The 24772-nt window shown below is 34.6% G+C and overlaps 3 protein-coding genes across 3 annotated transcripts; 2 read left to right on the top strand and 1 right to left on the bottom strand.

Annotated features, from left to right (window-relative positions):
- The first annotated feature begins 1606 nt into the window (after positions 1-1606).
- Positions 1607-9031, top strand: LOC116122799 (kinesin-like protein KIN-5C). The gene is made up of 23 exons (XM_031408612.1): positions 1607-1754; positions 1851-1980; positions 2538-2696; positions 2787-3136; positions 3216-3354; positions 3473-3570; positions 3656-3812; positions 4336-4405; positions 4520-4596; positions 4787-4840; positions 4949-5029; positions 5108-5219; positions 5294-5380; positions 5467-5642; positions 5763-5924; positions 6057-6164; positions 6492-6650; positions 6724-6807; positions 6897-7102; positions 7183-7284; positions 7564-7673; positions 7966-8117; positions 8467-9031. Exons 1-23 carry the CDS (start codon positions 1696-1698, stop codon positions 8662-8664), a joined length of 3030 nt encoding a protein of 1009 aa, XP_031264472.1. The 5' UTR covers positions 1607-1695; the 3' UTR covers positions 8665-9031.
- Positions 9032-12932: 3901 nt separating this feature from the next.
- On the top strand, positions 12933-16070 carry LOC116122873 (pentatricopeptide repeat-containing protein At2g33760-like). Its single transcript, XM_031408678.1, has 2 exons — positions 12933-14871; positions 15727-16070. Exon 1 carries the CDS (start codon positions 12941-12943, stop codon positions 14846-14848), a length of 1908 nt encoding a protein of 635 aa, XP_031264538.1. The 5' UTR covers positions 12933-12940; the 3' UTR covers positions 14849-14871; positions 15727-16070.
- A 1805-nt stretch (positions 16071-17875) lies between these two features.
- LOC116122807 (increased DNA methylation 1-like) lies at positions 17876-19645 on the bottom strand. Its single transcript, XM_031408618.1, has one exon. The coding sequence runs from the start codon at positions 19643-19645 to the stop codon at positions 17876-17878; it is 1770 nt and encodes a 589-aa protein (XP_031264478.1).
- Between the last annotated feature and the right edge of the window lie 5127 nt (positions 19646-24772).

Below are 24772 nucleotides of genomic sequence, written 5' to 3' on the forward strand. Positions count from 1 at the left end.
ACCTCCAGCGGAAATTTCATTAAACCATTTTTTTATTTTAATTTCTTATATATTTTTGTTTATGAAAATAAAAATTTGAAAGAAATATAAGTAAATAATTAACAAATTGTTTTAATTTCTTTATGCACAATTTTTTTTAAGAAACAATAAATCCTTTTATAAAATTACATGGTTTTAATGGTCAAATTATCAAAAATATGTGGGCATATATGTAATTTTAGTAGTGGAGCCATTATCAAGGGCATTTCGATCTTTTTGTTAGCCAACCATTGCCCTCCATCTAAAATAATGGTTAATACTACGACAGGGGGTTTAAGTGGCTAATCCCAAGTTGGTGGGGGTACATTAGTTTTTACTATATCGTTCAATGCACGCATCATTATTTTATCAACACAACCCAATCTCATGTCCTCTCTCTCACAATTTCGATGTAATCTCATAAACTCTTTCTCATAACCCCAATATAACAACTCGTAATTGTTAGTTTGCAATTGATTAAGTGAGAAAATTCATTAGAAACCAATTGCGAGTTGCTATATTGGGGTTGTGAAAAAATGTTTGTGAGATTGTGTTGTAAATATAATATTATCCTTATTTTATTTATATATCAATGTCACGTTTGATGACACATCACTTAGAGCATTTTCAATGGTGCTCTTTATTTTAAAAAACATATTCATTAATTTCTAAATACAAAGAACAATTTTTTTATTCAAATCTAATAGATTATTTAAATTTAATGAATATGCTCTTTATTTTCAAGAAAGATACTTAATATGAGAGATAATTAATAAGTAAAATGTATAAAAACTTGTAGTTTATTAATTAAAATTATGATAGGGAATGAAATTTGACTCTCTAAATGTAGAGATTTAAATTCATTCTTTAATTTATATTTAAATGATAAAGAGTCTGCCAAACTTTTGTTTTTATGGATAAACTCTTTATAATAAAGAGTTTGGGTTATATAAAGAGTCATTTGAAGATATTCTTAGGATATAGAATTTGGGATAAGTGTTGGGAAAATTAGTATTATTGATTTAACTGATGAAAAACCTTTAACTTTTTCTTAGGAGAGGATCAAAATAAAAATATTATATTAAGATTTTGAAGAGGCAATTCGTTAATAAATATGAAATACAGTACAATTGAAGTGAAATAACCAATGAACATGGTTAATTTGGAAATAAGTTAAATATATTTATAAATTAATATAGTAAAATGAAGTTTAATATAAAATGGGGCTTACTAATAAATTTGTGGGGTTTAAGAACACATTACTCATATACAAAAGCAATATTTAGATGGGCCAATATTACATAAGCAATATTTAGATGGGCTGAACCGTTACAAATTTCATTGGCCCAACCCAAAATATATAAGGGCTAGTGGACTACAACCAGACCCATGCAGGAAACTCTAACATGTAAATAAATACAAACATATGGGGCAATCTAGTCAAATCAAGTAACTTTTAAAGTTGTAGATCTACACCGCACGATCCAACACCCCGAATACCAACCGTCCGATATATAACCCAGCGAGCGGCTCCCAAAAATTCAAATCTCTTCCCCAGCCCGCTCTCATTTTCAGATTTCATAACACACAGGCAGAGTTAGAAAGAGTTTCGAAGTTGATCTAGTAAAAGGAAACACCATAGGCGCGTGCGATTCACCTTCTAATCCTCGATTCAAAATGTCCGGTCGCCACGAGAAGGAGAAAGGCGTGAATGTGCAAGTCCTTCTGCGTTGCAGGTACAGTGATGATTGTGTGTGTGTGTTTATTTCTTTCTTCATTTGCGAAATATTGAAACGACTGGTTTTGTTTGTGTCGTTTTGAGTGGTTTTCAGGCCGTTTAGTGAGGACGAGCTAAGAAACAACGCGCCGCAAGTCGTGACTTGTAATGACTACCAGAGAGAGGTCTCCGTTTCGCAGAGTATCGCCGGGAAGCATATCGATAGGGTTTTCACTTTTGATAAGGTACTTTTCAGAAAAAAATTATGGAACTTTTTTTTGTAGAAAATATGGTTAATAAATTTGCGATTTGAAATCTTAAAATGTGTTTATTAGTTCAATTTTCTATTTTATTGTGGAGAGTTTAGTAAATTAGAGTGATTTCCTTGTATTGTTACTATAGTATTTTGATTTTGCCAAATTTAGAAAGGGCCAGGTTATGAGATGCTTTGAAAACATTGTAAAACTTACTAAATAGAAACTTAAAGTTCTACATCGATGTCATAACCATTTGCTTTCAAATAAATGTTTTGAAACGGAAGCATGTGCATATTTGAAAACATTGGTGCATTTTGATTTATGTTGCAGTTAAAATCGTACTTTAATTAAATACCCTTTTCTTTGTGGAATATGATTATTATGTGGAATATGATTATTATGCATATTATAGCACCAAAATTTGGACTTAAACTTGGCAGATTAATATGTGTATTACAGTATTAGTGTCTGCTGCAACCTGATTGATTCGTGTAACTTTATATTGACAATCAAACTTCAAAGGGTTGTGTTAATGATACATGTAGGTTTTTGGTCCTTCAGCTCAGCAAAAAGATTTATATGAACAAGCGATGGTTCCTATTGTGAATGAAGTTTTGGAAGGTTTTAACTGTACCATTTTTGCTTATGGTCAAACTGGTACAGGGAAAACATTCACGATGGAGGGTGAATGCAAAAGGTCAAAGGTATTATACATGCAACTTGTGATTATATTATTGTGATTTATCTTTTCTGTATTTTTTCAATGAATCATATTGTCATATGGAATGAGTCAGAGCGGGCCCAATGGAGAATTGCCTGCAGAAGCAGGAGTCATACCTAGAGCTGTTAAGCAGATTTTTGATACACTTGAGAGCCAGAATGCAGAGTATAGTGTGAAAGTTACTTTCTTAGAATTGTACAATGAGGAGATCACTGATCTACTTGCCCCGGAGGAAATTGCAAGAGTTCCTTTGGAGGAGAAACAAAAAAAGCAGTTGCCTCTTATGGAGGACGGGAAAGGTGGAGTACTTGTAAGAGGTTTGGAGGAGGAAATTGTTACAAGTGCAAGTGAAATTTTCACTCTACTGGAACGGGGATCTGCAAAACGCAGAACTGCTGAAACTTTGTTAAATAAACAATCAAGGTAACCTCTTTGGCTTCCGTCCTGTGCAGAATTAAAGTCAAGTTTCCTTCTTTAATTAAGGATCTGTCTTGTATTACAGTCGGTCGCATTCTCTGTTTTGCATCACGATACACATAAAGGAAGCTACCCCTGAGGGTGAAGAACTAATTAAATGTGGCAAACTGAATTTGGTTGATTTAGCTGGCTCAGAAAATATATCTCGTTCTGGTGCTAGAGAGGTATACGGAACTTAGCTTTATTGTCTGACTTTATTTGGGGTTTTGGTTTCAGTGTAGGAAGGTCACAGTTGAAATTTAAGCTGAAATTACTGATACATGGTATATTATTATTAATCAGGGTCGTGCAAGAGAGGCTGGTGAAATTAACAAAAGTTTACTTACTTTAGGGCGAGTCATTAATGCTCTTGTGGAGCATCTTGGCCATATCCCATACAGGTTTGAACTGCTTTCTTGGGCTGTTCAGGTGTAGCCGATAATTTTATTCCTACTGAATTCAAGTATATGATAAATTGTGATGTAGGGATAGCAAGCTTACTCGGTTACTTCGTGATTCACTCGGGGGAAGAACCAAGACATGCATTATAGCTACAGTTTCTCCTGCAGTTCATTGTCTGGAAGAGACCTTAAGTACACTGGATTATGCCCACAGGGCAAAGAATATTAAAAATAAGCCCGAGGTTTGTTCTTGTTATACATAGTTGTTTACTTGGTTTCACGTGGTTTCATAAAGTGTTCCTCTTATAAACAAAACAAGGTTCTTGGGAATTAACACCAGGAAGTCACACATTAGATGACCTTTTTGGCAGATTTAAAAGTCTTATTTGCTTTCACATAAATGTTGCTATCTATCAATGCCTTAGCCAATCTGTTTGATTTGTTGCTATCTATCTATGCCTTAGCCAATCCTTTGATTTGTTGCTATCTATCTATGCCTTAGCCAATCCTTTGATTTGTTGCTATCTATCTATGCCTTAGCCAATCCTTTGATTTGTTGCTATCTATCTATGCCTTATCCAATCCGTTTGATTTGTTGGCTTGTTGCTACCTATCTATCCCTTAGCCAATCTGTTTGATTTGTTGCTATCATATGTTGCTTTGTATATTAAAGGTGACACTTTTTTTCATATATGGTAAAACTATCGGCAATTTGTTGGAAGCATTGTCTCCAGGAGTTCATCCTTTGTTGTTTGTTGCTTGTAGATTAACCAAAAAATGATGAAATCAACTCTTATAAAGGACCTCTATGGTGAAATTGATCGACTTAAAGCTGGTGAGATGCTGAAGTTTTGCAATGATTTGTGAACAAAATTTATGCAAACAAGGAACTGTACTATGTACATTATGATTGTCATTTTACTTGACTGTGTTTTAACTTTGTCTTCAGAGGTTTATGCTGCCCGTGAGAAAAATGGCGTCTATATCCCAAAGGAGCGGTACTATCAGGAGGAGAGTGAAAGGAAGGTAGTGCAAGATTCCCATCATTTGTTTCCTCTCCCATATGCTTGGGCAGCAAGCTTAAAGTATTGAATGTCTATTATTGACCGACTGTTAAATACTTGTTTACCAAGTTCTCTCTTTTTTTTTTTTAATCTTATTATTATTGGACACTAATGTACCCACATCAATCTGTGTTTTCTTCTCATGTGTTCAGGCTATGGCTGATCAGATTGAACAAATGGGGGTTCAGTTAGAAAACCATCAGAAGGTTAGTTTGATCATGTAGTTTCATTAATGGCTGTTGCCCCAAATGGTATGCTAATTTCTTTGTATGATATATAAATTATTTATTATCTTCTTGGTACTTTGTTAACAGCAACTTGAAGCATTGCAAGATAAATATGTTTCCCAGGTTCGACAGTGCTCTGATTTGAGCAGCAAACTTGAACTGACTGAGGTGAGTTTACTTAGTACTTTGCTGTTTATTGTTTTGAATTTATGCCCAGATTCATATGAATAAGGGAAATTTATGCAGAAAAACTTGAATCAAACCAGTAAATTGCTTGCCAACACTGAGGAAGAACTGAAGAAGTGTTGGTATGCTCTAAAGGAGAAGGATTTTGTTATTTCTGAACAGAGAAAAGCAGGTATGCATGAATCCTGTCTTCTTCACTATTTGCTGATAATTTTTGTATTAATTTTGTTTTGATCAATGAAACAGAAAATGCTCTGGCTCATCAAGCAAGTGTTTTACGGTCTGACTTACAGAAAGCTCTTCAGGATAACACATCTTTGTTCCAAAAAATTGGTATATAGTTAGTTTATGATTCACTTACATGCTGTAAATTTTCTTGGTCAAAAACTTAATTTCTTACTTTGAATGTATTTGTACAGGAAGAGAAGATAAACTTAATGCTGATAACAGATCAGTTGTTATCAATTTTCAACAGGAGCTTGCTCAACAAATTGGCTCTCTTTGCAGCATGGTGGACTCATCAATGTCTCAACAAAATGAACACCTTAGGCATGTTGAGGATCTCTGCCGTTCCTTTTTAGACATACACGATAAGGTAGTCTTATATTACTATTTTCCTGGGTAGCTGTTTCAATTTACTTTGTTACTGCACAGTAAAGATTCGTTCATCTTTAACTTGGTGATCAACTTTCCCTTCTTATAAATTGTACATTAGGTGGTTATTGATATGAAGAAGAAAGTAACAGCTTCAAGGGCTTTGTATATTTCCCACATGGAGGCAGTGCAAAATGTTGTCCGTCTGCACAAAGCAAGCTCAAATGCCTGTTTAGATGAAATTTCAGCTCTGGCTTCTTCTAATGCACAGTCTATTGAAGATGTATGTGGCAATGGTTTGAGTTAGCTGGCATTATAGTTCCAAATTCTTCTTTTATTTTCTTGTTAAATCTTTCAGCATTGTCAATTTTATCATGATTTGGTTCTTTAAATGCAATATTTGTTTTTTACTCAGTTCCTAGCAGCAGAAGCTAAAGAAGCAGCTTCAATATATGATAATCTTCAAACTACACTATCAACTCAACAAGGAGAAATGGCTCTCTTTGCAAGGGAACTGCGTCAGGTGTGTGCATCAATCCTTAACTCGTTTTTGTTCTGTTATTTTAGTGGGAATGTTTTATCATCTGAGCATTTTGGGTCTCCATAATATCAGCTTTTTTAATTGCTTAATTGCTTAAATGTTTTATCTTTTGAGAATCATCTTTACTTGTTCTAAATAAGAGAATATATGGGACCCATTTGATATTGTTGACTGTTATTACATTGATTATTAAGAATATAATTTTATACGTAATTTTATTGTCTTCTCCGTTTTTACTTCATCTGAAATAACTACATCTATAATTTCTACTTATTTATTTGTTTATTGTTCCTTTTTATAATTCAACAGAGGTTCCTTGCAACTGTTGAGAAAACAAAGGACATTTCTGAGTACACTAATGGATTTATCCAGAACCTTTTAGAAGAGTCGAAAAGGTTAGAAAATTATGCAGTGAAAGCTGACGAAATTCAAATGAAGAGCATTGCAGATTTTCAGAAGGCTTATGAGGTAATATATTCATATTTATATGCAGATAGACATTATGTTGAAGTGTCTGACTTGTCCAGAATATCCTCTGCAGGAGCAGTCAAAGTCGGATGCTGAAAAGCTTATTGCTGATATGACTAATTTAGTTTCAGATCACATTCGTCGTCAAAAGGACTTGGTTCGTTGATGATTTTCTTTTCTTTTCTTTTTCCCCTTATTATTTGTAGTAAAATATTTTTGAGGATGAACTGATTGTGGAGGTGACAGGTGGACGCAAGGCTTGTTGATCTTAGAGAAAGTGCCGCTGCAAACAAGACATTTTTAGATGGTCGCGTTACATCGATGGAGGGTATCACGACAGATGCTAAACGAAAATGGCAGGCATTTTCTATGCAAGCAGAAAATGATGCCAAAGATGGTGCTGATAATGCTTCTGCCAAACATTGTCGTATGGAGTTACTTCTACAGGAATGGTAAGTTCATTCCATCACTGTTACTCTGGATCATTTTCTAAATTGCATTATAACATTTCTTTTTTCTTTGGTTGCTTCAGTGTAAGCACTGGTGAATCAGCCTTTAAGCATTGGCAAAGGACCCGTGAAGTGGTGAATGAGATGGGGAGTAAACATGTTTCTGCATTAGTTTCACTTACCAGGTCAGTGGTCAACCGGCTGTGTTGATTCCCTCTTTAGTAAAAAAAAGAGTTAATAAAGCCTTTTTAGTGTAGACTTCAATTTCCCTGTTGGATTTTAGAATATTATGCCTCCTATTTATTTTCATCAACTGTTGCTGCCTGGAATTAGTGGATACAACTTATAAGTAGGAAAAACAACCTCCAGCTTATTGAAGCCAGCATTATTTTGTTTTTAAATGCGATAACTGTGATTTTCTCATAACTAGTGCACTAGATTAATTATCTAATTGTTAATTACAGGAATGCTTCTGATAGTAACGAGCAGAATGATATTGAGGTTGACACAGCTCGGGTGGCCGCAGAGCAAGATGTGGCTGAAAACAGTGAAGAAGTCCTCCAGCAAATTGATTGTGAGTTTTATGTTGCTTGAGTTCATCAATTCAAAATCCTGTTTTGAGTACCTTCAAATTTTTGGGAGTATCTGAAAATCTTTTTGGTAAATAGATGGTAATTTACACATAAAAGGTAATGTTGAGTTAATTATTAAATAAAATTCTACGATGAAGCAGGCTTGCTTTGAGATTTCTGAATGGCTTTCTTTATTCAGTAAATTTTCCAGGGAGATTAGTTTTCTTTGTATCTATTGAATGTCATCCATCGACAGCCAGCAATGTGATCGTTTGGATGTGAAACTTGCTACAGGTACATCACAGCAGGAGCAGACTTCAATATCTGGAATTTTAGATGGTGTAAAGGCTCATGAGAAAACGCTTGAACTATTCCGGGGGAGTCACTCAGGGCAAGCTATATCCATTAATGAGAAGGCACAAGAAACCTTCCAGCAGCGATATATGGTAGGCTATTTAACTTTTAACCTAAGTAGGTGGCTAATTTTGTAGTTTCTCACAAGTGGCAACCTTATAATAACACTTCCGGTCTCTCCATTCCAACAAAGAAAATGAAAGATTAACAGCAAAATATATAAAAAAAACTGTTTGATAACTATGCTCTCTTTGCACTTAACAGTTATGCGATTTTGAAAGACATACTACATGGTTAACCTCTATGTTCCTATTAATATGTTTTCTAGCTTTGTAACTTTTGCAGCCACATGTCTTATGCATAAAGATGATATTTGAGTGAAAAGTGTTTCTGCATTAAGATTATTTATGTAGTCTTTGCTGAAACTCTTGATTATTGCAGGATTATGACCCTACTGGCACAACTCCAACGAGGTGTGAATCAGAGGCTCCTAGTAAGGGGACTATTGACTCACTTAGAGCAATGCCAATGGAGTCTTTAATTGAGGAGTTTCGAGAAAACAATTCATACGAATCATTTGAAGTGAAAGAATTAAAACCGTCACTCATACCACGTTCGCCGCTCACCCAAATCAACTAAGAGCAGCTGAGGTCTCATTTATTTTTTTTGTGAGTTGGAAATTAAATTTGTATCTGTATCATTAGTGTAAAACTGTTATTAATAGCTTCATTTGATGATTGCTAGGATACAGAAAGGTGGTGGTGGTGGTGGGGGGTATATTGCTAGTTTGTAGAAGGGTGTAGTAATGAATAATCCCGTCTTGGGATTGAATCTTATGGTTAAAACTGAGCAATGTAAATTTGAGGTAGACTCTATCTACACTTGGGGGTCTAAGTTTTATTGAAGAGTACTGGATGTGTTGAGCAATTTATCGTTGTAATGTATTATTGGCTTGAAAAAAACATTGTCAAGCAGTGATGTGATTATTTTGAATCATTTAGCTGCTCTATATCTCAGTTCTTAAATAGGGTTTGCCATCTAATATTGGTCAGATAATTTAAAAACAAATCTGATTGCGCATACAAGAAACTTTGCTTCCCTTCAGAATGTGCATGGTCTATTTTAGTTAAGTTATAACTTATAAGGCATTCTGTAACGTCTCAGTTTATTGTCAAGATATCATTTTTGGATTTGCTTCTTATTCGCTTTAAATAATGGGATGTTGGAGTGAAGTTTTTGCACAAAAGTACAACTATTTGCATGATGGCTTGTCATTTTTAATCAATCAAATTCTTTAAGTTTTGAACAGTAAGTATTAAAATTACTGGGCGAGATAGAATATTTCTTGTGTATGATTTTGCTGTTTGATAATAAAGAGTTCATGTTAACAATCCCTGGTGAATAGTAGTAACAAAAAGATAAATAAAAAGAACAGTGAGTAAAGAGGTAGAGGCCGGGTGATGATTATGAATTGAAGTAGTTGGAACTTGGAAGCTAAACTTCTAACTCAAGTTCTTCACGTTACCTTACCCCTGAATCTTAGGCCATGTTTACTTGTTGGAATTGTATTGAAGTAGAAAGAGAAATGGAAAAAGGATACGTATCATTGTTTAAGGTGATTGGGTAATGGGTCAACCGGTCCAACCGCAGCAACAAATTTATTTTGAAAAAACTAATTAGTCCTATATATTACAAAAATACCCCTAAACAATTTTAAATTAATCCTGAAATTTTTTATTTATTTAAAAATACTCAAAATTCCTAAAGCTTTGACATATTTCAAAAACACCCTTAGAAAATTCAGTGAGTCCTATAAATTTGAAATATATAAACATCTCTCCTAAAACCTGAACTAGACTGGAGAGGTTGTCGGGTCCCAGTCGAACCAATCTGACCGGCCGGTCCAGTCAGGGTTTTGAAATAGTGATACATATTCGGTTAATGAGTTAAGGATGAAACTCATTATAATTCCATTGTTTACTACTTTACTTATAAGATGAAATATTGAGGGAATGGAATCAAATGTGTGGTATGTGGACAAAAATACTCTCACCATTAAACATTCCATACACATTAAAAATTATTATATTATTAAAAAAATTAATTATATAAATAATAGTAAAAAATTAATTATGTAAATGATAATAAAATATTTGATACTATATATATTTACTTTAATAATAGTTATTCTAAATGAAAAATCAAAATTTAATGGCCGGTCAACACCAGTCAATGGAAGGTCAACGCGGATCAACGACACTCAACAACAAGTCAATGCGGTCAACGGTACTCAACGATCGGTCAACAATAATCAACTCCAATAAACAGTTCAACAAATGTCAATATTTACAAAATCCTATTTTAAAAATCACTAAATTATAAAATAATAAACATTGAAATAAAAATCTTTAAAAGAAAAATTAAAATATTTAAATTCAAAATAGGGTCAAAAGAGTAAATTTCTTGGATTTCCTACCTCAAGAATTAGAATTCCTTACAAAATATTGTGGAATGCTTTTATGGAATTGATTATCCATGAGATTCCAATTCTTTATTCAATTCTAATAAGTAAAGAAGGGAATTAGGAATCCTATTTTCATCCTCCAATTAATTCTTAGAAGTAAATATGGCCCTATGAAAACTCTTACATTATTTACCTTTAGCCGTTAAATTTCTAACTTATCCCATCAAAAAAAGTAACCAAATTCTTAAACGAATTAGTTTGATTGGAATTATTTTTAAAGTCATTAATATTTTAGAGTTTTTTTTTTAAGCTGTATGATTGCATGTCCAAATTACTTCAAGGATTTTAAATAAATTATTTTATGGTTTATTTGAGTTTCTTCCGTAAATTCTTTATGAACTTATTTAAAGTGTTGGAATTTAAAAAATATCCCTATACTACCTAATAAATTTAACCTTGTTCTTTGTAAGTAAACTTAAAAATTCTTATACATTTTCCTAACTAATTTTTAGTAGGGAAGTGATATTATTTGACCCTGTTTTAGGGTGAGAATTAAGAATTAGCCACTTTGAAAAAGTATCTCACAAAATAGTAATTTCTCATTCAACACATTTTTTGAAAGACAAAAATGCCCCCCATTCACATTTCTTTAACTTCTCCAAAACCCATCCAGCCCATTCTCCCCCAACCAAATCATTACATTTTTCAATTTCATAGAGGTGATGTTGTGTGATTTTATCAAGATCTTGGCCAAAAAAAAAAAAAAAAAAACCATTATATTTTGTTAGAGTCAAATATATGTGTAAGAAACATGTTAACTATAGAATCTTTTATCTAGATGGGTGGCTAATGTTGCTTGCTTAGGTTAATTTTTAACTAAGGATGTTTAAAATCGAATGATTTTTGAAGCTTTTGACGAAATCTAGGATTGCTTATCGGAGGGTATCAATCACTTTTTCAGCCCAAGATTGAAGACGACAAAAGGTGTCGTATATGCCTTTGTGAAAATTACAGATATCCCTTTATAGGTCGTGTCGGATGTCCGATACTCCTATCAGAGGGTATCAAAATATCCCTTTGTGAAAATTACAACTACCCCTTATAGGTGCTATCAGTTATGACACCCCTTACAGGTTTTATTGATACTCGACACCCTTGATAGGAGAGTATCAAACACTTTCCGTTGTCTTCAACCTTGGGCTAAAAAAAGTGATCAATATCACCGATAAACCCCAATACCCTCTGATAGACCGTCTTAGATTTTGTCTAAAACATCAAAATACTTCGATCTTCAACATCCCCATTTAAAAATTAAACCAAACAATCAACATTAATCACCCATCTATACAAAATATTCTTGGATTTTGTAGAGATTGTAGTTATGGAGAATGAGCTTTGATCAAGGTTTTAAGCAATTATGAATGAGGCATTTTTGTCTTTCAAAGTTAAATGATAAATTACTATTTTGTGATATACTTTCTAAAATGACTAGTTCTCAATTCTTATGGGCCAAATAATATAGCCCCTGTTTGTTACACTATTTTGGATCATTATTCTGTTATCCTATTTGGATTAAAAAATAAGATGTATTGTTTACTTATTGGGTCAATCCAGTATGAAAATTAATCCAATTGAAATAAGATTTTTTATCTAAAAATGAAAAGAGCATGAGACTTGTTTTCAGATTATCCAACTTTATGCAATTGAAAACATTTTTCTTTCTCTCATTTCAATTTGAAAATTAATCCACCCAAGACCACCACTACCTGCCTGCCACCGTCGGCCGATCTAGCTGTTGATGACGACCAGATTTTGGCCGTTAACATCATGGTTGAAAATGGCCATATTGGCGCATGATCGACCAAATCCAACCGATAGTGTGTTGTTCCGAAAACTACCAGCTGCTGTCCAGCAATGGTGGTCGGCGGTCCTTTTGGGTGGTTGGGGAATTTTAGTTAATTTTTAAACTTTTATTGTAGGGGTGTTTAGCTAAATTAACTAATGTAGGAGGTTAAAAAATAATATAAATATTTTTAAAAAATATATCAAATAATTATTCTGTCTTAAAAACCTTTTAAAAAAAATATACTAAGCAACTATTTAGCATTTTATCAAACTTTAATATAATTTTCTGATATTTTATCAAACACATTTTTAAATTCAAATCCAATTCTATATGATTCAACTAAACTCAACTTAAAATACTTTTTTAGCATAACTTTTTAAAAAAAGGATAACCAACAGGCCCATAATTTCCCGTTTTGACAAGTTTTTCTTTTGTAAGATGTACACGAATAAATCCTATCAACTTATTCTAAATAAAAATAAGATTGAAAAAAAAATAAAATAAAATAAAAAAAGCTGATGAGTAGTGTTTTAGGCCGTTGAAAGAGGGTTTTAAACTCACACCTTTACTCATTTGTATAACTATTATACCATTTGCCTCATGTCATGTTTTTATTAAAAAATTGTAGTACCTTCCTTGTCTCTAGAGATGGAAAGCTTCGTTTTTTCTCTGCTTCCACTGTTGTGGCTATGGCAGAAACCCTCTGTCAGCCTCAATTTCATGAAGAAACCTCCCTAAATCAACATACCCAGGTACAGAAACTATCACACGGTCAGTTTTCGCTCTCTTTAGACTCCAAATTTTATATTTCTTCACTAATTAGCTGCAAAAACATCTTTCAAATTAGACTAGTTCATGCCCAAGTCGCCGTTAATGGTGTTCTCCACAACCCCATTGTTGCAAACAAACTACTTTATATATATGCTCAACATAAAGCTATAACCAATGCGTATGCATTGTTTAATTGGATGAGAGTTAGAGACTCGTTCTCTTGGAGTGTAATGGTTGGTGGATTTGCTAAAGTTGGTGACTTTATTAACTGTTTTGGAACTTTTAGGGAGTTTATTAGATGTGGCATGCAATTAGATAACTATACTTTGCCTTCTGTAATAAGGAGTTGCAGAGAAAGGAAGGATCTTGTGATGGGTAGATTGATTCATGACATTGTTTTGAAATCTGGGTTGAGTGTAGATCACTTTGTGTGTGCTGCTCTTGTTGATATGTATGCAAAATGTGGAGCTATTGATGATGCTAGGGAGCTGTTTGATAAAATGTCGAACAGGGACCTCGTGACTTGGACTGTGATGATTGGTGCATGTGGGGAGTGTGGAAACGCTAATGAATCGTTGGTTTTGTTTGATAGGATGAGAGAGGAGGGTATTGTGCCGGATAAGGTAGCTATGGTGAGTGTTGTTCACGCTTGTGTGAAATTGGGGGCTATGAGTAAGGCTAGACTTGTGCATGAATTTATAAATCGGAATAATTTTCCTTTGGATGTGATTTTGGGGACAGCGTTGGTTGATATGTATGCCAAGTGTGGTAGTGTTGATTCTGCAAGGGAAATCTTTGATAGGATGCGACGAAAGAATGTAATTACATGGAGTGCAATGATTGCAGCTTATGGGTATCATGGCCAGGGAAGAAAAGCTCTTGATTTATTTCCTATGATGTTGAGTAGTGGGATATTACCGAACAAGATCACCTTTGTATCACTGTTATATGCTTGTAGTCACACAGGTTTGACTGAAGAGGGCCTTCGGCTTTTTTCTTTGATGTCAGATGATTATGGTTTTGAGCCAGATGTGAAACACTATACTTGTATGGTTGATCTCTTGGGGCGTGCTGGAAGACTTAATGAGGCCTTAAAATTGATTGAAAGTATGAAAGTTGAAAAAGATGAGGGACTGTGGTGTGCTTTGCTTGGAGCATGTAGAATTCATAAGAATTTAGACATGGCGGAAATGGCTGCAAAATCCTTACTTGAACTACAACCACGGAATCCAGGGCATTATGTTCTGCTTGCCAATATTTATGCAAATGCAGGTAGGTGGCAAGATATGGCAAAGACAAGGGATTTGATGACCAAGAGGAAATTAAAGAAAATTCCTGCTTGGACTTGGATTGAAGTGGATAATAAAATTTATCAGTTTACTGTCAGTGCTAGGACTCATCCTCGGTCAGAGGAGATTTATGTGATGTTAAAGACCTTGAGTAAGAAGTTGGAGTTGGCTGGTTATGTACCTGATACAAACTTTGTGTTGCATGATGTTGCTGAGGAAGACAAGCTTGGAATTTTGCATACACATAGTGAGAAGTTAGCAATTTCATTTGGTCTTATTGCCACACCTGAAGGAACTCCGATCAGGATTATGAAGAATCTGAGGGTTTGTGGTGACTGTCACACATTTACTAAGTTTGTATCAGCTGTAACAGAGAGGGTGATTATTGTTCGAGATGCAAACCGGTTTCACCACTTTGAAGGAGGGGCCTGTTCATGTGGGGATTATTGGTAACCAGCTCAATTAGCACTGGTGAGGTCAGTTTTTCTTCTCTCTATAATAAGAAATCATTTTGGAAATTTATAAATTTTTTGACATTTTAAATCTCTAGGCAGCATAATAACACGTTAGGGCAGATACTAATCACTCCTTCCACAATAGATGTTCGTAGAAGATACATGATGACCTGCGTTGCTCCTTTCATGATCTAATACCCATTTTACATTTTATCTAAGTGTTGTTTGAGTAGATACTCCGTCAGAGACTTTAGTTTCTAGGCTTATTGATCAATGGAAAGAGTGATCTACTTTTCAGCAAGCAAGTGCTTAAATTTTTTATTCTCTATATGTGGTGGCCTTTTCTTCTAAAGACACGTAAGTATGGAAAATAATAAATTGCCTCAATTTTGTATCTTAATTAATTCTTCGGTTTTTGAAATCAATTTAATAGAGATAAAGCGAGGTTAATTCAAATCAACATTGTGTCAATAATCTGATTGATTGCCTCTTTAGATAAATGCTAAATTATTAGATTATCTGTTAATAGGTATTTTGTATATTTATTGATTGTCACTGTTTTTACAGGGAGTCTTATATTTTTAGATGGAACTTTACTAATTGCACCTGGATGTGCATGTATTCTTTCTATGAGGATTAAGGAAAACTTAAAACACTGATTCTCTGGTTTAGCCTGTGCAAATGCATCTAAATATTACATTGGAGGTTGTTCTATTGTTAAGACCAACTTTATACACTCAGAAATCTGACAAAAAAACTTTTCTTTTTGTTTTCATTGTTTGGGACCTCTGCCAATTTTACAGCTAGGCTTGTGCATTAAATTTACTTAAATATGCTTGTATAACTTCAATAATTGCTATGGTGTTGATGTGGCAGCCATTCTGGTAATTTGGTTCCAATGGTTGCCTTCTCCATTGCCCAAATGGCATCGACCAGTGACGGAGACGTCATGGTTGACTTGGTATTCTCTCCAGATTTTACCACTGCTCATGCCAGTTCATTTTTACCCAAGTTGCCATGTGTGTCTTGCTCGGGCTCAAAAAACCTAATACTCTCAGGATCATGAAAGTCAGCGAGGTTGAATTTCCAGGCTTGAGAGAGCAGACTGTTCTTATGCCGTGCTGCAACGTACTTCTAGTTCTGTCAGTCCTGTTCACAGCCATCCCCACCCTGCTGAGCACCTTTTTTTTTTTTTCCCCTTCCAGGAGCCTTTGAAGTTGCGGTCTTTGTGGTCTCAGGTAAGACCCCTCATATTTAGACACTTCCAATGGGAGATATGTTTATCTTCTCTAAAGGGCTTGTTCAGTCACAATACAACAACGGGCAGGATGCTGCTTATCCTCTTGCTGCCTTTTCTAGTGCAAAGGCAGGGACAGTCTCTCGGTTGGTTTTTTTGCCATCAGAAGTAAAAATTATATGCTGGCAAAGTCTTTTGACATGATGTCTCCACTTTACAAAAGAAGTTATTATATCTGAGGCATATTGAAGAATCATCAGATTCACCAACAATTTGCAATTCATAGTTTTTCATTTTTAACTTGTCTACTTCTTGAAGTATGTTTTAAATGGGAATTTGAGCTCTATATATATTTCTTGGGTTTGATGAGGAGGTTGACTGATTCTTTGGCAACAACTAGCAAGAGGTCTTGTAAATAAGGGAAGCAGACCCTTTATGGGTATCTAGTTAGTTCTGATTTTTTATTAAATGGCTCCCATTTTGTATGTATGGTTTGACTCAATAATTTGTCAAGCCATAAGGTACAAAAAGAGAGCCTCATTTTGATTTTAAGAAGAAACAATATATTTTACCTTCAATTTTGCAGTTTTTATTTGTTATTATAAGCCAATTTTAATATGATTTTGATGCTCGCAGATGATTGTATGAATATATTAGAACTGGACTTGTATGTTTCAAAAGATACATATAGTTTCAAGTTCTATGAAATCAGATATCCCTTTTGAGGTTTTCATTTCAAAACAAAAGAAAAGCTAAATGTTTGTCTAGATTCCTAGTTTCATGTAATATGATTGTATGTATACATCACTCTGCTGCTTTCTCCAGAGTTTTAATAGATGACTTAATTTGAAGATCAAGCTGTGGACTTTGACTTCAATATACATCTTTTCATAACAGGAAAATCCTTTAAGTAGGATGAATTTTCATTTTAAGTTTCAAAAATGAGAATTCATTTCTTTGTAATTGAGAAAATTGCATACAGCTGTATTGTGCCAAAGTTTCTGATATTTCAATTAGCTCAATGGAAAATCTTGTATGTGTATTGGGACAAAGTGTTGCTTGTAAATGCTTGCATTCTCAGTTATACCATCTTCTTTTTCTTTCTTTAATCATATGTTGTTTGTATAAACAGAAAATCTAGTAGAAAGATCTATTTGGAGATTTTGAGTATGAAGATCAAGTTCCATATTTTTTATATTGAAATGCTTCCTGGAAGTTCATGGAATTTGGTTTTATCTGCATGAATGTGATGAGGTTGAAAATCGCTTTAGTAGGTAAAATATTGTTCTTATTGCTGCTTTCTGCACTACTCATGGAAAATTCTGAAAGTATGAAATAGTAAAGCTGAACAAAATTAAAATATATGGCAGAAAGCTCTTCAATGCAGGATAGAAATTTTTAACAATGTCAATATCAAAGCAAGCTTCCTTTGCCTTCAATTTCTCTACCTTTTCAGGATTTGAAACCATTAGCAGTTCATTGTGATGAGTAGTCTGGTGAGATTTCTTAACCAAAATTTCTCTCCCATCAATGCTTTTATAGTTCATCAAAGTACCAGCCTGAGGAAGAAAAACACCAAAAATAAAGAAGTACCAGTCTCAAGACCATGTATCTGCATCAAATTTCTAAGTAATCAATATGTATATATTTGCATATGTAATCCAAAACCAGATCATCCGAGTCTGAAAAAATTACATTTCATTAGGTTTGAAACAATAAGACCATGTTAATTGATTGCAAGAATCATTCTTCACATGTACTCTCAGTGACAATTCATTAGCTCTTAGTTTACAACCCTTGTGCGCAATTTCCACCGAACAATACAGAGGTGGGGCTGGACCAAGTTGCTCCTGATTGGCACAAGTTTGCAGAAGGCTTCTTTATTAACATCTTCTGACACATGATTGTATCCTGGAAATCCAGGAAAGTATAGTCTGAGTACTCGAGTCTGTCGCATTCTGTCATCTTTGAAAACCCGAATTTCGTAATCCATGTATTTAGCACACTAGGAGCTGAAGGCAGTATCAGTTTCACCACTCCTATTTCAACGAGCTGCCTTTCAAGCTCACCCATCAGACTACGACACATTCCTTGTCCGCGATACTTGAACCTAGTAGCAACTAATGGTATCTCAGCAACCTCATCAAACACTCTAACAGTTGCTGCAGAACCTATTTCCCCCTTCCTACCCACAACCGCTGTGTAGAATCCTTTAAAATTCTTATGCTTCATTTCAGATTTGCTATTTAAGATAACATCTTCGGCAAGATCTTTTCCCGTCAAAGGATCCACAGCTTGCTCAAAACTTTCATGCATAACATCAATTGCATCATTTAGTATCCTCTGGTTCTCTTCTAAGCCCTTATTATACTTCAATAATCTCCAGGTTAAATTATCCACACCTAGAGATATGGGCATTCTTGAAAGCTTATGGAGGCAAGTGAAAGTATGTTCACACCTATCACTACAAAACCATTTATCATGAGCATAATTTTTCACCTTAACTTCCCCTCTTCTCCTCAGGCAACCCATATGAAATTTATGCTCGCACTGATCACAAGTGTGAAGAATTTCATCATCCAGAGAATTTTTCATTGTTTTCTCAAACTTTGCAACACCACATATCACACAACGACAAGATGTGCAGAACCAATCTCCAGTTGGAACATCCTTCAAGCCGAGGCAGCTCTTGTGGTATGTTGAACGACATGAACCACATATGATTAATTCACCTTCATTGTGGCAAACACAACACACATCATAACTCACATCTTCATGCTTATTTTCCATCTGATCACAAAACTTCTCTTCACCATTTTTCGATTTGTTATTGCACAACAATTCCTTTTGACAGTCCAATAGAGACCTCTCATCTTCAAGAAAAATATTAGCAGCCGGCCTACGCTTCTTGCTACCCACATGAGCTTCAAAATCACTGATTGTAAACGCCTTATTGCAACATTTACACTTGATTCCTGTACTAGTTATCCACCCTTCACCCAAATTCCCACTATAACAGACAAATGCCCCTGGCGTTAACAGTTTCTTTTCTATCAACCGAGACAATAAAACTCTAAGATTACACCTTGAAGTTCCCGGAATCACTTGCACACGGGTTGGCTTCTGGCACTTTTGAAGTTTTCTTAATTTCTTCAATGTTTTCAACGTTTTTCCTCTTTTGGGTGCCTCTGGATTTTTTGACTTCTCCATCCTCCTCTTCTTTCTTGACTGTAAACCATCAGAAGATTCTGGACAAGAATCTTTAAGAACTCCTTCATTCATGCAAGCTTTGCAGGCTGTCCTGAGTGTGTAATAAACTTTTCCCTGTGGCGAAGTGTGACGCAATTCTTTCTTCCCTCCCTTATCTGCGTACCACAAATTCCATCTCATAGCCAAGAGATTGTTCTTGGCTTCATCACTACTCTTGTTGTTCTTGTTTTTCCTCCCGCCGGGGCCGCCATGGAGATACCACTGCAACACCGCTTCTGCCCCTGAAGAAGAAATAGGGCATCCTTGATTACCCATTAAATCTTCAGAATATTTGACACCAAACGCCATGAAAGCAGAGAGCGAAATAATGATAGTTGCGGCTTTGAATTTATATTTTGTGATTTGTGAAACAACTCCTTGTGGAATGAGGAGTAGAGTCTGCTTGCAACGTAAGTAATGTTACCGCCAATCTGTTTTTTTTTTTTATTAAAGAAGAAAATAATATATATATATATTAACTATCATACAATTGTATTACTACTGTATTTTGTCAGCAACAACCCTTTTATTTATTAATATTAAACCTTTTTTTTCCTTCCCAGAAAAAAAAGAAAAAGAAAATCGATTGACTCACTAATTTAAAAGTCTAATTTCTATAAAATGCTTTAGTTTCTCAGCAATTTATATTAACTCACCAAAAGTGGTACAATGATTGGAAATCTGATTTCTATTCAAATAATTTCATTGCTCAAGAATTTATTCATACATTATATATATTAATAATAATTATTTGTCAAAAATAATTTTATTTTATTATTATTATTTTTTTTTAAACTGAAGAAGAACGTTTGATACGGGTCTTGTTAAGTAAAAAGTCCCAAGTCCAAGATACTATGGGGGCGTTTGGTTCAGAGAATATTAAATTATTGGGAATATTGGATTACTGGAAAGTTAAATTACCATGAAGATTACTAGGAATCTTTAGGAAAATGTGTTTGGTTAATTGGTGGGTATATTATATTAATATGTTTGGTTGAGAGGAATAAATTGGTGGGTACGTTATTTAAATTACTAAATTGTCATCTAATTAAATATTATTATTATATTATTTTTTAATATTAATTATTATAACCCCCTGTATTTAAAAACTTGGCAAAAACAACTCCACAATAAAAGTTTAAAAAATCAACAAAACGCCCCCACCAACCCAGCCACTGTTGGTTGCCAGCAACCATCGTAGGCCGTCGGCAACCTAACGGTGCACGGAAGGCAGGAAATGGCCTCCGTGCTCCATATGGCCATTTCTGGTGACAGATTTGGTCGGAAATGGCCAGATGTGACAGATCTAGCTAGCAACGGGTGGATCGATGCTAGCAGTCAATGGCTAGATCGATGGCCGTTGACGGCCACAAACGTGGCTGTTAACGGCCAGATCTGGCACGATCTAGCCATTTTCGGCCAGATTGGCGCATGACGACCATTTTCGGCCTTCCGTGTGCCGTTCCGGCAACGGCGACAGCTGGCCGCAGTGGTGATTGCCAGCGGCAGGTGGGTGGGGGTGGTGGTTTGGGTGGGCTACAATTTTTTTGAATTCAAAGGTAATTTTGTCCAAAAAGTAAATTAATTGGGGTGAAATAGTAAAAACCATATTCATGTAAATAAATTTAAAAATAAGGGCATTATTGTCCTAAAATTTTATTAATAAGAGATAGAATTGTAACAAAAAAAGATAACTCTAGCAATCTTAGAATACCTAAAAAAATGGAGGTAATCAGATTACCTTCAATATTACCAATAGTAACTACTATTGATATTTGAAGATTACTGGTATCTTATATTACTTGACAACCAAACATGATAATCAAATAATATAAGATGACGTAGCCCCAATAATCCCACATAACCCCCTACCAAGCCCCCCCTATGTAAATTTAAAGATAAACAGGGTTACTTTTGACATTTCGCATTTAATGAATCTCTCGCACGCTCACGGCTAACCTCAATTTTCCCGGGAAAATAAAATTTAAAATTCAACGCCTGGGTTTTAAGGGTTTCCAAAAATGTCTCAGACGGAAAATTGATGCCGAATCTTGACCAACAAAACACCTAACGCTAAATCTAAGTGAACTCAGCCAATCGATCCTATTATCGAAGAGATTTTGATCAAGGACAAGGCTGCTCACGTCACCTTCTACGAGTTCAACATCAGGAGCAATCAATGAGTTCGTTTTACTGTATTTCAACCTAATTTTATTCTTTTATATTGTCAATTCTTCAGTTTTTTTATTTATTTTTGTGTTTTTGATCATTGAAGAGTCGCAAGGAGGTTGAAGGATCTCTTTCTGTCGTTAAAACGGTAATTTTGTTACGATTTAAGCTTTTTTTTTTTTTCTTTTTAAAGAATTCTAAAATTTTTATAAATTTTTTTAATGTTGTGATTTTGGAATACTCAACCGCGGTTCCTATTTATTGTGATGAATCAACAAAATATAGGTCTGGAATTTTATTAAGACTAGAGGTTATTTTTGTTGGTATGGAGTAATTAATGTTTGTGTTAAGGTTGAGAAATTTATAATTTTAAATAATGTATTCTGATGGTGGATAGGAGTCCTAGTGTAAGAAGAGATGATTATGGAATGAATGCATTTAGTGATTGGATTCAGTGCATGTTATTGTTTTAATTTGCTTGTGTGTGTGGGTTAGGAATTTTTCATTTTCGAAGTAGCTCACCATTTTTATTATTTGTTTGGTAGTTAATTGGCTGATGTTAGTGAATCATATGGTTTAGGCAGGTTGGTTATCAAATCAAGTCTCAAGAGGTAGCTCAAGCTTGATTGCAAATGAACAAATTTTACGCAACGTAGCCTGTAAGGGATAATTCTTCAACAGAGGAGACAAAAGCAAAGTCTTATTCTCCAAATTTGAGTACGTCAGATTAATGATTTAGGTGATTGCCAAAGCAAATGACAGAATTAAGGAGAAAAAATTATATAAATGAGAATCTATTTAGAAAAATGTGACAAAGTCTTATTTTCAGATTGAGCTTGATGTTATGCTGGCAATTCATATTACTGACCAGGTTAATTAACCAATAATTTGCTATTTGAGAACTTTCTATGGCAAGGTAGACAAAGAAAATGTTGAGAACTTTAAGAAAACTTGATCTAAATTAGGATATTCAGGATAGGGTATAATGTTTTTCCTTACAAACTCAAATAATTGTAATACATGTGCTTTTGATTTGCTGGTATTGAGTTTTGTACTTTTATTGTTCTTTTACAAACATATGTTACTTAATGTTGGTGCAATAATGCCACCAAATAGTTCTTTAAGCGCCACCACTGTTCAATGTCAAAATATGTTTATATGGCAGCTGGAGTTGAAAGTAGGCTTAGGGGCACCTCATATGCAGATTTCGGCGCAGCATGCGCTGCTACTCAATTGAGGCTATTCTACCAGTTGTTGATTTCAAATCTGATGTGAACAATTTGTTTGGTGATGAACTTCAGCTTGCTTATGCTTGCACTTTCCTCGAAAAGTAATGGGGTCTTGGAGCTCTTGTTACATTGTTATCGGGTGGCATGGGTTTTGTGGTATTTAGTCCTCTCTTTGTTTTGGAGTTACCTGGGTGATGTTGAAAAGCAGAAGTTGATTTATGAAATGCCGGATGATTGGATCTGATCACTTTATGGTTAAGAATCGCAAGACCTTTGACAGTGTTTAGCTTCTAATTCAATGGTTGAAGCTACTCAAAGATCTTGCTTCTTCTCTTTTTGTGTTATCCTTGTAGCAGTCAAAGTGGTGGTTGTGGTTGAGGTTCTCATTCAAAACTTCAGTTTCAGATAGCTTTTGATTTTCTTTATTAAATTTAGTTCCATTTCTTACACGCTTATTGAGCAACAGATTGGACTCCTATACTTTTAATGTAATTTTTATTCGTGAAATTAATTCATCTAAATGTAACTTGTTTTTTGAATGATAATGCTTAAAGATGGCTAAATTATTGCAATGGATAATGCTATTCATATTTTACTGCTATTGTTACGCTCAGATCCTTATGTACTGCTTTCATAGCCAAGAAAAAAAAACCTGAAGAGAAGAAGCTGATTATGTCTTTGCCACTTTCTTTCATTATTTTTCAGATTTTCATTTTATGAATTGAAATAATTTATTGATGTACATACATAATCCTGGATAGGGTACTTGGATTGCGCTCGATGTTCTGAAAGTGGAGTGTGCTTGCTTAAGCATTGATCCTATCTCAGTATCGGTGCCTTATCAGCCTTTGCGAGTGCCGCCAGTCAACAATGTACTAACTGCTCTGTTGCTGGAAAGGTAATTGATCAGATAAAGATTACAATATCACGTCAGATTGTGTAGTTGTGGTCCTGTGTTTTCCCAAACTTCTCCCTCGAGTTTTTACAGTTGGATGAGCAAAAACCAATTAAACACGTTTAGTTTCAATTTATATATAAATAGTAACGAAATTATGATGATTCTAATGAATAGTGAAAATTCTTTTGTCCTTTTTAATGAAATTAAATTATACGTTCTCTTAAAGAAAGATTTATAGTGGATGAATTGGCCTATTTTCAATTGGCTTGGCATTAGGATTGAAAAAAAGGCTATCTGAAGCATAGTCCATTTTTCATCTTAAAGATCAACTATTTGAAACAACATAAGAATCTGCTTACTCCGAAAAAAGTTTCAATTTGAGGAGGACTAAATGACCTCCAATATTTGATATGGACAATTTCATATTCAACTAGCATGTAGTTGCCTCCTTGTAGTTGTTATTGCTGGCCACAGGCTTTAGCCTAGAAGATAATCACTTTTACTGATTCATTTGCTTAATAGCTTAAGTCATGCGCCATGAACTTGTAGCCAGTTGATGCAGGTGTATGTGTGGCACGTTATCAATTTGATTTATCGCCGTGCTTCTGTCTGTCTTTCTCATATCGTTCTCTAGAAAAAATTTAATCAACTTCATTGTTCAAGTACATTTGCTAATCGTATTCCATGCTTTATTCAGGTGATGTGCTCGAAATGCTTTTGTACGGTATGATGACGGCAAGCATGACCCCCGCATAGATTCATTTGACTAAAGAAAATCGACAGCTCTCAGTCATTGCAATGTTAATATGTTTGTAGTCAATGTATCTGAAGAACATAGTTTGATCCAACAACAAACCTTTTTAGGAATATAATTTTTTATTCCTGTTCAATAAGGCCCAGAAGAAACTCCCATTCTATCTTTCCTAGGCATCTCACCACCTTCTTCTTATTATTGAGAACTGGTTGGCATTCAGCCCTTACCCGGGCATGTAGGTGGGATTTCTGATAAAACTTTGAGGGAATGAACCTCGGAGCACGTCTTCAAAGACTGACTTTTTCTTTACTGATCGTACACATATGGCTAGGAGAAAAGGAGTACGCTGCTTCTCTTTCTAGAAAAGTGTGGGTGCTTAGCTGACT

The sequence above is a fragment of the Pistacia vera genome, unplaced genomic scaffold (genome assembly GCF_008641045.1).
Source record: "Pistacia vera cultivar Batoury unplaced genomic scaffold, PisVer_v2 Contig138, whole genome shotgun sequence".
In the NCBI taxonomy this organism is placed as follows: domain Eukaryota; kingdom Viridiplantae; phylum Streptophyta; class Magnoliopsida; order Sapindales; family Anacardiaceae; genus Pistacia; species Pistacia vera.

Bases quoted from the DNA above. Each gene is read 5' to 3' on its own strand.
- LOC116122807 (XM_031408618.1), bottom strand. From the start codon at position 19,645: ATGGCGTTTGGTGTCAAATATTCTGAAGATTTAATGGGTAATCAAGGA.
- LOC116122799 (XM_031408612.1), top strand. From the start codon at position 1,696: ATGTCCGGTCGCCACGAGAAGGAGAAAGGCGTGAATGTGCAAGTCCTT. The intron at 3,355-3,472 runs GTATACGGAACT...ATTATTAATCAG, and splicing joins CTCGTTCTGGTGCTAGAGAG to GGTCGTGCAAGAGAGGCTGG. The intron at 4,841-4,948 runs GTTAGTTTGATC...CTTTGTTAACAG, and splicing joins AGTTAGAAAACCATCAGAAG to CAACTTGAAGCATTGCAAGA.
- LOC116122873 (XM_031408678.1), top strand. From the start codon at position 12,941: ATGTTTTTATTAAAAAATTGTAGTACCTTCCTTGTCTCTAGAGATGGA.